We start from the raw sequence: 14,438 nt of genomic DNA on the forward strand, positions 1-14,438 counted from the left end.
CCTACCTACCTACCTACCTACCTACCTACCTACCTGCCTACCTGTCTACCTACCTGTCTACCTGTCTACCTGTCTGTCTGTCTGTCTGTCTGTCTATCTCCCCCCCCCCCCCCAAAGATACTGAGGAGATGTTAGAGTGGACAGAGGAGGATCTATTCCTATTCTTGAACAGCCTCTCCACCAGCTCTCTATGGACAAAGGTGGATCTACTGGTGTGACCCCCTTTGCACTGTGAACAGTGCTCCTAACAGGACTGTGGGTATGCCTAGAGGCTCTATGATACTCCCTGGGTACTTGTTGACCCACCTCAGTAGCTAAGTCTTCCTTTTCTTGCACTCAAGGGTCAGGCTCTACTTCTTCCTCCTCCTCCTTGCTAGCAGCAGTTTCCTTGGTCATCCTGGAGGAGCAGGCCCAGAAGCAGACTCTTTATTGGGATTTCTCCCTGTCTTCATCTTTTCTCAACACACATCTCCCTAAGATCTTGGAAGGTCAGGTTCTCATAGGGAGAATGTATGGCCTGAGAGCTGTGCTCTGCTGAAGACATGTCAGCTAGCTAGAGTGGCGTAGGATCCCTAACTACTCTAACTTAGTATACTTACAGAAGTTTGGAGCATGGGCTCTGCCAGACCCCTAGCTTACCCAAATGTAAGAGACTAACTCCCTGACACTAAGTACAGTGTGTACCCCTAGTCAGTAAATGGTCTTTCCTGTGGAAAGTGCCAAGTGACCAAGTGGTAAGGCAATTGCAAGTGCTTATCCCACTGCTGCACCACCAATGTAGGAAGCTAGCCTGGTGTGTGGTGGGTACCTAAGGTACTTACACCAGGTTCAGTTATACCCTATTAGTGTAGTGTAGGCAGTGTCTAGGGGCCAGGCTTTCTAGAGGTAGGTGTGAATGAGCAGCCCAGGCTTATCTAGGAGACATGTAAAGCTCATGCAATTCCTCTGTAGTCGCACAGCACTTACACACATGACAGAAAACACTCAGTGTTACAGAAATAAAGGTACTTTATTTTAGTGGCACAATTACCAAAAAGTGCTAGAGAAGCAACCCTCCAATAGGAGGTAAGTAACACACTAGATACGTACACTAGTAATCAGTAATAGGCATAAAAGAGATAGAAAACAGTGCAAATGAAAGTAAACAATAGTGACCCTACGGAGAGCACAAACCATATACTAAATAAATGTAATGTAATGCAGGACCTCCACCTAGGTAAGTGGAATGTGTAGAGGGGAGCTGGGGGTACTAGGAAACCCCAAAGATAAGTACCACAGTGCCCGATAGCAACCAGGAGGGAAGGAGTAAGTTACAGTTTTTTCCCTAAACCACCCAAAAAGAAGGGAAAGGAGAAAATGAAACACCCAGACAAGACTGCAAGCAACCAGCAGTTGATTCCTGAAGAGGAAGATCTGTGGAAGAAGGGGACCAAGTCCAGAAGTCAGAGAATAGTCCAGGGGGAGCAGGAGCTACTACTCACCTAGCTGTGGTTGCAGGAGTTGGTCGACAGTAGGATAAAGACGGTCAGGAATGCAGGCCTGGAGCAGGTGAAGAGTTCCTGGAGGATGCGGTCGACGTCCCACACCGGATGGATGATTGCAGTCGGTCAGTGGCGTGGAAGAGTAACCAACTAGCCTTGGCAAAGGCAGAAGTTGCGGTGAAACAAAAGTGGAGCTGCCGGGAACCAGCAAGGCCCAGGAGGGCTCGACCCAAGAGGGTGTCCTAGGGGGACCCTCAGCAAGGCCGAAAGTCCACAGAAGAAGAGGCAGCCCCCACAGGAGACTCAGTGGACGAGGAACCAGGAGTCGCAGAGGATCCCACACAGCACAACTGGAGAGGGGTCCCATGCCGCAGGAGAAGCAAGCAGAGGGCTGTGTGTCACAGCAAGGAGTGCTGGGGGCTGGGGCTGCATGGAGCATGAAGATCCCTTGAGAAGATGGAGAAGCCTTCGTAGCTGAAGGAGATGCAGTGCACGGGGGTACTGTCCTGCGTGGGAAGGCAAAGGCTTACCTTCACCAAAGTTGGACAGCTGACAGAGGACAAAGAGAACTACTCTGGAACACCATTCTTAATGCAGGAGCCGCACAGCTCAGGGGACGGAGGGGAGTGATTCCTTCACTCCAAGGGAGATTCCTTCTTCCTTCTCATGCAGACTGAAGACTTGCCACCATCAGAGTATGCACAGCTGGAAAATATTGCAGAAGCTGGATGGAGCCGTGGAAACATTATTGCAAGCTGAGTTTTCATTGTGGATGCAGATCGTTGGTTCCTAGAGGGTCCAGTCGTGGTTCCAGTGGCTAGAAGTCGGAGTAGAGGTTGCAGAGGAGTACTTCTGGAATCTTGCAAGCCGAAGCTGAGGACCCACCCCAGAGGAAGACCCTAAATAGCCCTGAAAGGGGGACTGGTTACCTAGCCAGGTGACCACCGATCAGTAGGGGGCTCTGACGTCACCTGCCTGACTTGGCCACTCAGATGCTCCCAGAGGCCTCTGCCCACATTGGATTCAAGATGGAAGAATCCAGGGAACCTCTGGAGGAGCTCTTGGCACCACGCTGAGGTGGTGATGGACAGGGGAGTGGTCACCCCCCTTTTCACTGTTCAGTTTCATGCCAGAGAAGGAATTGTGGGTCCCTGAACCGGTGTGACTGGTTTTTGCAAGGGGGCACCAAATGTGCCCTTCAAAGCATACCAGTGGCTTGGGGAGGCTACCCTCCCAAACCATGTAACACCTATTTCCAAAGGGAGAGGGTATTACCCCCCTCTCTCTCAAAGGAAATCCTTTGTTCTGCCTTCCTGGGCTTGAGCTGATCAAGCAGCATGAGGGCAGAAACCTGTCTGAGGGATGGCAGCAGCTTGGGCTGCCCACAAAGCCCCAGAAAGCTGGTAGGAGCAATGCTGGGGGTCCTCTAAGGAGCCCCCTGAGAGCATGGCATCATACTTACAATACAGGCAACAGTATTGGGGTATGATTCTGACCTGTTCGAAACCAAACATGCCTAGGTTCGGAGTTACCATTGTGTAGCTGGACATAGGTAGTCCAGTGCACGCATAGAATGATGTCCCCGCACTGGAAAATGGAACTGGAGTTCGTGGGGGGCACCTCTGGTAGTGCAGGGGTGCCCTCACACGCAGGTACTTGCACCCTGCCCTCTGGACTAGGAGGGCCTATCATAGGGGTGACTTACTGTGACCTGGTGCAGTGGCCTGTAGTGAAAAGGTGTATGCACCTTTTCATGCAGGCTGCAATGGCAGGCCTGCAGACACATTTTACGTTGGCTCCCTATGGGTGGCATAACACATGCTGGAGCCCCTTGTACCCCAATGCCCTATGTACCATATACTAGGGACTTACAAGGGGGTACCGGTTTGCCAAATGTGGGGTGAATGTTGTCCGAGCAACCAAATTTAAAAGGGAGAGAGCATAGTCATCTGGGTCCTGGTTAGCAGGATTCCAGTGAACACAGTCAGTCATACTGACAACAGGCAGAAAATGGCCAAGAAAGAGGGTACTTTCCTACAAGGGCCCATTTGGGGGTGCGCACAGTCCATCAGAATTGTGTCAAATATCAGGATGATGAAGATGAATATGATCAGCAAGGTTATGAAACTTATTATTCTCGATGCAGGCAGTATGAACCATACCAATATACTCAGCCACACAATTCCGTTCAGATGCATGGTCTCATTTAGGACCTTCAAACCATGCTGCAGGACTATATAAACCAAGGTTTCCAGATCCTATTGTGGACGAAACACAACAACCTGCACAACCACCCTTTTCTTCTCCGGCTACCCAAGCTTGCCTCCACCTCCAACAACCCCTAGACTAACATGAACATCTGCATAGCCATTCCTACCAGAGATGATGATACCTCCTCTGAAGAAGAGAGCGAGGAGGGGGGAGGTCATTACTCCTCAACAGGTTCAAAATGAGTGGGATGATTATCTGACGCCTACACCATCGCCACCCTCGCCTCATCCGTCAGTTTCTTCACCTGAGTACATCTGAGGGTTCCGCAGTCAGATGGATAGAGCTGCCATGTGTTTCCATCTACCAACATCTGTCTCACATAAAGATCGTTTTTTACGTGACTTCAAAGAACAGCCCAGAAAATCTGTAAGGTCCATCCCTATAATTGATTAAATATGTAATGAGGGAATTAAAATAATAAAAAATACAGCAACAGTGTCACCACTACCACCTTGTCTGGATAAAAAATACAAGGCTACAGAGGACTCTCCAGCAAGCTTGATATGTCATCCAAAACCAGAATCCGTTGTCTCACAAGCTGCCCAGAGACACTCCAAGAATCTGTCCACCCTGATCTTGGCTCCACCGGACAAGGAAGGGAGATGTTTGAACAGTTTAGGAAAGAAATTCTCCTTTGTCAGCCGTAGCTGTCCAGGCAGCAAATATGTTAGCGATATTAGGTTGCTAAGACTGACAAATGTGGTCTGGTATGACTGCTTACCTTGATCTCATTCTGGAAGACAAACAACTGGAGGTTAAGAAGAGGAGGGTGAACTCACTTTCGCAGAAATAATTGATTGCGCCTTAGATATTGCGTCTACAGGTTTATGACAACTTGCTGGGGCAGCGGTCTTACGCCATCAGGAGTGGCTGAAGTCTACCTCTTTTAGACCAGAGGTCTAGTCCAGAATGTTAGATATGGCCAATGATGGAGAGAGTTTGTTTGGCAAGCACATAGACTATGCTTTATTAGCAATCAAAATCGGACACTGATACTGCTAAGTCTTTGGGTTCTCTACAATATAGAAGATGGCCATTTCGAGAAGCCTGCCACAGAGGTTTCACATCCTACATAGATGGTTATCAGAGAAAAAGCAGCCTTTGTCACAATTCAGGTCCTACATATCACCAGACCTATTGTTCACCTCGCGCAGCAGCATACAGCAGACAAGGAGGCAGGCAGAAACAGCCCTCCCGAGATCAAGACACCAGCCTCAAACAATAATTTTCATGGGGTACCGGTTAACAATTTCTTCCTATCATCGCAACCAAGTTGCCACAAACATCTTGCATTACTTGCATCAGTGGAAGAAAATAACATCAGGCAAGTGGGTGATGAACATAGTGTCTTCTGGTCACACCCTGCAGTTTGTGCAGAATTCTCCAAATCATCCTCTGAAAGGAGCACATCCACCTCATCTTCACTTCCTGAAACAAGAAGTTACTCAAATGCTCTCCAAGGAGGCCATAGAGAAGGTTCTCTCTCTCATCAGAAAGGCCTAGGTTTCTACTCCTGATTATTCCTGGTGAGAAAAAAGACATGGGGAATAGAGACCAATTTTAGATCTCAGACAGTTGAACAATGTTCTGCGCAAACAATCTTTCCGGATGATAACTCTCTCAGACATCATATTCCTTCTCAATAGTGGGGATTACATGACATGGCTGGATCTCCAGGATACCTATTTTCAAATTCCAAATCACCCCAGGCATCGCAAGTACCTCCAATTTACTGGGGCCGGTACCCATTATCAATTCAGAGTTCTATCTTTCAGGTTGAAATCAGCCCCCCGAAATGTCATGAAATGCCTTGCACCAGTGGCAGCGCAGCTGCGCAAACAAGGCTTTCAAGTCTTCCCCGTATGTGGACGATTGGCTACTCAAAGCACCAATATTACAGCAGGCTTCTCAGGCCACCAAAGCCTGTTTGAAGTTATTCCACAATCTGGGGCTAACAGTGAATCACCAAAAAGTCATCCCTCATTCCATTATGCATAATGATTTTTTGGGGTGCGAAAATCAATACAGTCAAAAACAAAGCCCATCTCTCAGAAACTCAACAGCAAAGGTTAACCACCATGGCTCTAAATATATCCAGAAAAAAGTCAGTTTCTGTGATGCTCTTTAAGTGGCTGCTAGAGATGATCTCTTCATCAATAAACCTGGTGCCTTTAGCACGACTAATAATGAGACCACTACGGGAAGAACTCTAGTTCCAGTAGATTCAGTCTCAAGAGTCCTTTGGCGACTTAATCACTGTTACACCAAGAATAATAAAGGCTTTGCAGTGGTGGACTCACAGCATTCACATTTCCCAGGGTTCGCCATTCCTTCTTTCAGTTCCAGACTTCATCATTACTATGGAGGCATTCTCTCGAGGGCTGGGTTGGTCATCTACAGGACATGTGCATTCAGGGAAAGTGGCCTGAGACTCTAAAATCGATGCGCATCAACCTCTTGGAATTGAAAGCCATTTCTCACACTAAAAGACTTTCTTCCACGGATCTCAGGTTCATCAATGCTGTCCCGCATGGACAACATGACCAGCATGTACTAATATAAAAAAAATATGGAGGAACACAATCCCTATCTCTTTCACAAGAAGCTCAACTCTTCTGGGATTGGCTAACATTGAGCATAATTTCTCACAAGGCAGAACAAGTATCTGGTGTCAGCAATGCTGTCACAGACACACACAGCAGGACAGAAGACAGCTGCCACGAGGGGAGCAGGATCAACAGTAGGTGAACAAGAACTTCTTGCACTGGGTTCGACCAGCACTGGATCTCTTTGCTACAAGGGAGAGTGCCAAAAGCCAGTTTCACGCCAGTTGATATCCACACCCGGGATTGTGGGGGAATGCCCTTTCGATGAGATGGTCCGGGATCTTTCCAAATGCTTTTCCCCCTTTCCATTAATCCCCAGGGTTCTCAGGAAAATGAAAGCGAAATGTTCTCAGCTCATCTTAATAGCTCCCAGATGGCCAAGACTACACTGGTTCACAGAGCTGATTCTCTTGTCTGTAACCAAACCCATTCCACTTTCCAAGAATCAAACACTACTGGCGAAGAACAAAGGACAGATATTACATCTGGAACCAAACTTCTCCAGTTGCATGCATGGCTCCTGAGTTCTATGAGTTCAGAAACATGAATATCGATCGGGAATGTAGAGAGATTGTCTCCAGAGCACGAGCCAAAAGTACAATAGACTTATAGAATGAAGGGGAAGAGATTCTGTGCTTGATGTCAAGAAAACAATTTGCATCTATTCCAGGTTTCGCCTGAGCAGATCATACCTTATCTCCTCTCACTCAACAAATCCGGGCTCGTCTTTGCTCCTGTGAAAGTTCACCTGGCAGCAATCTCAAGATACTGACATAGTGCAACTAAGGTTTCTCTTTGTTCTATCAGGCTCATCAAACAGTTTATGGAAGGGTTATTTCATACTTTCCCTCCTGTGCGACCAGCTCCTCCTGAGTGGAATCTCAACATTGTTACGGCTCAGCTAATGAAATCTCCATTTGAGCATATACATAAAGCTGAGCTGGAATATCTTACATAGAAGGTTGCGTCTCTTCTTTTTCTCACCTCTACCAGAAGAGTTAGTGACATACATGCTTTAATAATTAAGTAACCATTCCTGCTTTTCATAACTGACTTTCTACTTTTCAGATCAAATCCAAAATACATCCAGAAGGTTCCATCTCAGTTACATCTCAATTAACCATCATCCTGCGAACGTTCTTTTCAAACCCAGCTATGCCACCTTAAAGAGCTCTACATTCTCTAGACATCAAACGATGTTTCAAGTTTTATCTCCACCGCACTAAGCAGCTACTTAAAACAAATGAATTATTAGTCTCCTACAGTCAAGGACGTAAGGGAGCTCCTGTATTCAGTTCTGCCACTCTAAAGCTGGCAAACTACTGACCAAAAAACATAAGGCACGTTCCACAAGGGCAGTGTCAACCTCAGCTGCTCTTTTCTCAGGCATATAATTGGATAAGATATGCTGGGCTGTGACATGGTAAACTACCCATTCCTTCACGCAGCTTTGTTGCCTGGCGTCAGCACACCACAGCGATTAATTCAGCAGTAGGACAGGTGGTGCTGTGGCATCTTTTTCAGTAAGGTGAGCCTATTTTTAATGTAAACTGTTATCATGTTTCTCTAATGTTTCTTGTGCTTCTGTGGTTTAACAAGGCATTTATATATGAAATATACTCTGTATGCATAGTTATTGTATTTCTCCTAGAGACTATTATGAGCTGTTTTCTATTCACCCACCATCCACTAATGATCATAATAATTGCTTTAGTTACTGCTTTCTATTCTGATTCAGGCATGTGAATCTATGAAAGATCCAATACTGGATAAGAAAACAAGTTACCTAACTGTAACTGCAGTTATCCAGTGTTGGTATCGTTCATAGATTCATGTGCAACCCACCCTCCTCCCCTTTGAGGCTCACCTTTTACCTCGGTGTGCACTTCACTCTTGTGCTTGGAAATCTGAGGGAGAGAGCCTCTCTTGGGAGTATTCTAGAGGGTTCCGGCACCTGATCGATCATGGCTCAAGTTTGGTTCTTTTTTCAAAAGGACATAGATAGGCCATTCGATTAATGGCTTCTGCCATTATAGCCTATGTGGTTCTTATATACTGCTTTTCTATGGTACAGTGGGACTCTCACTAAGACGGGAAATGATTCAAGCATGTGAATCTATGAAAGGCACCAATACTGGATAACTGCAGTTACAGGTAAGTAACTTGTTTTCTTACACAATGTTAAGCACAATTACAACAGTACTGCCTGCACGATTTGTCAAAGCAGAGTGAAAGTCTTAATGCTACCTTTCCCCAAATGTGAGAAAGTGGGACTGTAACTGTACTTTCAACAATATGTTACAGAAGAATGGCTACCACATTAATGCCTACATCAGCTGTTCAGAAGCAAGACACCAGGAGAACCTATGACTCTAGTACTGCAGTAACATTGTGACGTCTGCAATACAACCTTCCATTATGTACAGAAAATCTGGGTGTAGCATTACGGTCTGTACCAGATGTGTAGCAACCGTGTGACAAGAGCAGCACCTTTTGAATTTGGTTAGAGTGTGAGAACAGTTTGCTTTCTTCAAAAAGTACAGTTGTCATGAATAGCACCAGTAGGGTGAAAACTCAAGTCCCACAGAGACTGAACAAAGAGAAGCATGAGATGTAGGCAGATGCGCACAGACCACGAAGACAAAAGCAGATCAATTGAACTTTTTCCAGCTGCCCAAGGAGCACTAGGGAATATGAAAAAAAGGAAGATCAGCTATACTGAGTGAATACAAAGAAATTTGCAGAAACTATTGATCTTAGGAGTCCATAAGGTGTTACGGTAGTAGAACCACCTACACTGGGCATATACTCCAGCACTGTGATTGCATTACTGTTACCTGTATTAATAATTTTATTCTTTACATATCACCATTACCGAAAAGCCTTCGGACCTCCCATTAACAAAATTTAATGATATGCTCACACATGTCCCTTTGGTACAAATTATGTTGTTCAGGTGAATCTGGCTTACCTCCATACTGAGTTACTAATTGAGGAAGGTTTTTCATATTAGATTTGAAGCAGTTTAATTGGGAAGGTAAGTAAACTTCTCAGACGGTATCAATATCATCTGTGTGTTTTTCATACAGCAACAGACCGTAATGTCCATAACTATTATATTTAGAATAAGGGCTGTACCTCTGTGTCAGACACATCCTTAAACAACTGGCAAAAATCACATCTTGATTCTCAACAAAACACATTTTCACTTAAAAAAAAAATCAAAAAAAAAATCCCCTTTTCCTCATTGTTAAAAATCATCAGCAAATGCACATAGCCCTTGAATATTGGTGTTTTAAGGATTATTGTGTACATTTATCCTCTTAGAGAAAACTTTGCATTTACCAAATATTGTATATAGAGAGTAGAATAATCCATAAATATCAGTGAATAAATAAAAGCATCCAGTAGGACTTTAATTTGCTAAAAGTTCAATTAATATTCTCGCTTCAGATTGATGTTCCCAATCTCATGGTGCCGCTTGTTAATCATTGCCTGGAGGACTGTATCTTTATGTTGTTGATACATAAGTAAAGCTTAACCCCACTCATTTACCCAACCTCTATTGCAGTGCAGTGACTGTGCTTGTCTTGCATGCTAGGCTGGTGGTGTGTTTACCTGTGGAGCTGGTGACTGCGGGCAGCTTGGACATGACTCATTAAACAATGAAATAAATCCTCGGAGAGTTTTGGAGCTCATGGGCAGCGAGGTCTCTCAGATTGCTTGTGGCAGGTGAGTGGTCTGTTCATTAGCATTTCATTTTGCGAAATTGTGAATACCCCAGGTCACCTTTTAAGAATTCTATGCAACAGTAAGAAGTGACAGGCACAAAGGTCATTAAGTTTGATGGGGTTAAGATGCTTTGTTTATTCAACTTTTGGCACTTCAATGGATTTCTTTTTTTTTTTAGGTGGGTGGATAATTTCATTACTCATTTGCGTGTGAAGGCTGGAGCCTGTGTTATAATACAGATTACAGTTGCACAAGTTCAGTTTAAACAGTTACAGATATCATCTTATAAATGTAGACCTCCGCAGTGTTCCAATTTATTAGTGCAGTTGAATGCTGTGCTAGGCACTGATATGATCATAAAGCATATGTTTCATAAAGCACTGGCTGGTGAGACATAGGCACCCAACAGTGCTGATTGCTGTAGTGAAGCACACGTTGTGATGACCAAACCCCTCCCTAGTTGTTGAACTTCTATGTAAATGGTGGACTGGAAATCTCATGACGTGCTCAGCTTTTAGCTTCTGCGAACATCTAACCATGCTGATTATAGTGACCTCCTTTTTTCACAGGAGTGTATTTATGATCATTTCATAGTGCTGTGTGAAGGCCCTCAATTTATAGAAAAAAATCACATTTTCTTGGTGGTTGCCAGATCTGTCCTGAAAGTACTGAAACATGATCCCACTTCAGAAAAAAGTTCCTAACAAAAGGAATCACAATAATAACCAATGAATAAAATAGAAAAATAAATGAAACCAAAAATGAGAGAAACACAAAAAAGAAAACAAGTAGAAAAAAAGTCAAAAAATATGAAGGACAAGACAAACTAAGCCAACACTCTACAATCACAAATAGCACTAATAATGATATTGATAATTTATTTCAAAATGTAATTGTATAAATACACAGTTTGATATGTAAAGAGCACGTAGAAAAACAATATATATATTTATATATATATGACCGGGGGAAAAACCCACTAAAGATAAAATAAACACTCACACCATTCAGTCATGCAATTAAAAAAGAAAAGAAACCCAGACAATTGATACAGAGCAAGGACAAGAAACACACCAATCAAAAATGTTCCCTAAATAACAAGCCACTCCCCAAACAGGCAAATAATCAAATGACATAATAACAATGAAAAAATCTCAAAACTGAATAATGTAATAAAGTCCATATAATCTATTTGAGTAATATATAAATAGTCTTAATTGACTGAATAGTGTCTATAATGTGGAAGTCAATGTCTTCTTCCCTTCAAAGGTGATTGCAATCTAATCTTTATTGCCGGAGGGTAGATGGCAGAGGGAACAAGACATCCAATATAATAAACTTGTCCAAAGGCAATTATATATTTTTCTGGGTTAAAAGCGTGCCGACGCGCGTTTCGGTGAAACGTGACCCTAGAATAGGTCACCCATCTTCCTCAGGGCACCAATATTTGACACATTTATAGTTTTTCCCAGGAAAATGCTACTCTCCAATCAGATTTTGAAATTTGATGAAATGTTGAAGGGTCCCTAGTAAATCATTCAAAAATATATCTCCTAGATAAGGAAAACTCATAGTTGCTTATCCGTAGCATATCGTTATGGGGACCAAGTCCCTCCCCATAGAATTCCTCATCCTCTTCCCCGGCTAACAAAAGAGTCCGGGGCTAGCACAATGTGACCCTACTGTATTCCGCGAGTCCAACAAGTGCGGTACAGCAAAAATTAACTTGCAAAATGATATAAACCTTACATGCAAGTATATGGCCGGCACCAACTACACGGGACCTCTAGGATCTGGCTACAAAATATTTCTGAGTTGGGCACCTACCACTCAGATTGATAGCCTTATTTGACACTATTGGTTAAATTTAGCCTGAGAAACCAGGCCTAGTGAGTTGAATCTCAGGTTTGATTGGATCGAGAAGCCTGTAAGCAGAGTAGTTTGAACTTTACACCACCAGAAGCCAATAAAGGTCTCTGAATGCAAGAGTGATGTACCCACATTTTCTTGTTTCAGATAACACAGAAGCTTGGTTAATTTTGTCTCTGTAGTCTTCTCTCATTGTGGCTTTGGTGTAAACTCTGTTGCTGTTAGTCAGCAACTGCCACTCTGGTGATCTCTCTTACCTTCGAACTTGCAAGACCTTTCTGAGCAACATCTGAAATGACAGCAGTTCATAGCTCACCCCTGGATGCAGCTCTGTCGCTCCTTGGACCTCTTACCCTAGTAAACATGTCCCCACATCCTATACCCCTATCTGACCTGATACCATCTGTCTCATATTCAACTCTATGCCCAGGCTTTCCTAAAAAACAAAAAAAACAAAAGAAACTAGCAGTGCCCATGTATACTGACCAAGCTATCTCAGACCAGGACCAACCAATTGTAGTTCAGCCTTTGTCCTCCATTAGGGACAGTGCAACCCGAACTGTCAGGTCAGTTCCCCTATTCAGCGAAAACACCAGCAACCCTAGACCGGTTTTAGACTATTTGGGCATCAGTAGAGTGCAGCTTGAGTCCTATGACACAGAGAGCATGTGGCCCACGACTGGTCTTACCTGTCACACCTAGAAGGTTGGACTTGGAGAAAGAAATAAGCAATAGGGGTATCACATGAATTAATCTCAGCTATTGCTAATTATTCTGTACTACAATCCAGTACATGTTTTCTGCCCACTATACCACCACAGACAAGCATCAGCCATATACAAACCAGCCTTAGTCATGTACCGATAGGAACAGTCAAGCCCAAACTGCCAGGCTAGAGTGAGGAACTCAAACAACCCGTGGCTGCTTTCAGCCTATTTGGCCTTAGCCTCTATGGTGTAACTGAGTCCTAAGGCTAAGATTAATTTAAGCAATCTACTCTTCTCTGCTTTCCTAAGTGCAGTGCCATGCATGCGGTCTCAGAATATGATCCTTCTTCTAAAAAAAACTGTGTTCATGTGTGACTCAGCAATGCAGAAGAAAGAAGCTTTAAACTGTGACCTCAACTGCCTGGTCCAGGGAATGTGTGCGTATAGATGGCTCTAGCACTGCCATTGTCAGCATGTGGCCCCTGTTTTTTATCACTTGCACAGTTCACCCACCGCACAACTTCATACTCTTGATTGAGACAGCATCATCTTTGTCTCCTGCCTTTGTTGGGCTTTTTGTGTCCTACTCTTTACCCTTTTTGAACCAGATTGTGATCATACTGGAAGCAGATATTAGTACATTTCAACAGCTCACAGCACTTGAATAGGGTTTAGATTCTAAGATGGCAACTGGCTTGGTTGGCCAATTCGGTCCACGTATAGCCTAGAAGAGGAGTGCTTAGCTCTTCAAACGAATGCTGACCGCAATGGCTCTCTCATAGGTACAAAGAAATTGCTATGTTCAGAATTGGAGTGTCTCCTAAGCGGAAGACACAAAAATGGTAAGGACCGCAAATATAGTTATCTGCACATGTCAGGGTTTTGGTACAGTGATCTAGATAAAACAATGCAGTGCTGTTAGCGGCAATGACTCTGGTCACCCTGTTAGATGGAAATTCAGTCTGATAGTTTGACCAGTCACTGTGATGAAAGGTTATCTGGCATCAACATTTCTCCGTTACTGCCTTCACCCAGGTGCCAGATAAGCAGCACCTTCATAGAATCTCATAGCTCGCCAACAACACTTACATTTCATCCATGTAACTCTACGCCCTGTTGACACATCCATTCCTTGTGTGAGGTGATGGTGTGCTCGATAGATCAGAGATTGAATTCATTGGATCTGCAGAGGCCTTGGGCCTTGGTACCATGTTATATGTGGAGCGTTCTGGGGCTGAGTACTAGGCCTGGACGGCTGGCACCATGCATCTTGAGAAGATGCAATGCCAAGTGACCTTTCTCCACATTAGATGGAGACCTTCTTTAGCCTGTGTCTTACATTCTTTGATCTTACCTGACACTATCTCTTGTGGCCTTAGGAGGGATGGTTTTGGGTGTGCATCTTTGGATCCCATCCATCTGTTCTCAGTTCTACTCCTAAATTACTTCAGTGGCTGTCTGCCTGGCAGCAATACACCAGAGAGGACACTGCCACCACATCCAGTTCTCTGCATCCCAGTTTGGTCTCCCTGATTAGAAAACTTTTGATCTTTCCATATGTTAACAGGTTTGAGGAGTGGGATAGTTTAATTGAAAGGAGAAAGGCCCATTCTTTCCTGCAGGTCCCTAGGGATGATTGAACTGGCATCTCTCCAAATTCCACGATTTATATGGCTTTGAGGTGATTCTGGTTAGAACCATAGGAGTTCTCAGAGGAGAGCAACGTCCGCAATGGGTGTTAATTTGGGGGATATTTCCTTGGGTCTCAGAAT

At 44.1% G+C, this 14,438-nt stretch overlaps 1 protein-coding gene across 3 annotated transcripts in view; it reads left to right on the forward strand.

Moving 5' to 3' along the window:
* The window catches only part of HERC3 (HECT and RLD domain containing E3 ubiquitin protein ligase 3), a 452,060-nt gene that overhangs the window by 139,957 nt on the left and 297,665 nt on the right, over window positions 1-14,438 (forward strand). For all 3 annotated transcript variants that reach the window (XM_069230256.1, XM_069230257.1, XM_069230258.1), the window contains exon 8: window positions 9,960-10,090. In XM_069230256.1, coding sequence (XP_069086357.1) covers window positions 9,960-10,090 — 131 coding nt within the window. The remainder of the gene's footprint in view (window positions 1-9,959; window positions 10,091-14,438) is intronic.

The sequence above is a fragment of the Pleurodeles waltl genome, chromosome 1_1, assembly GCF_031143425.1.
Source record: "Pleurodeles waltl isolate 20211129_DDA chromosome 1_1, aPleWal1.hap1.20221129, whole genome shotgun sequence".
In the NCBI taxonomy this organism is placed as follows: Eukaryota; Metazoa; Chordata; class Amphibia; order Caudata; family Salamandridae; genus Pleurodeles; species Pleurodeles waltl.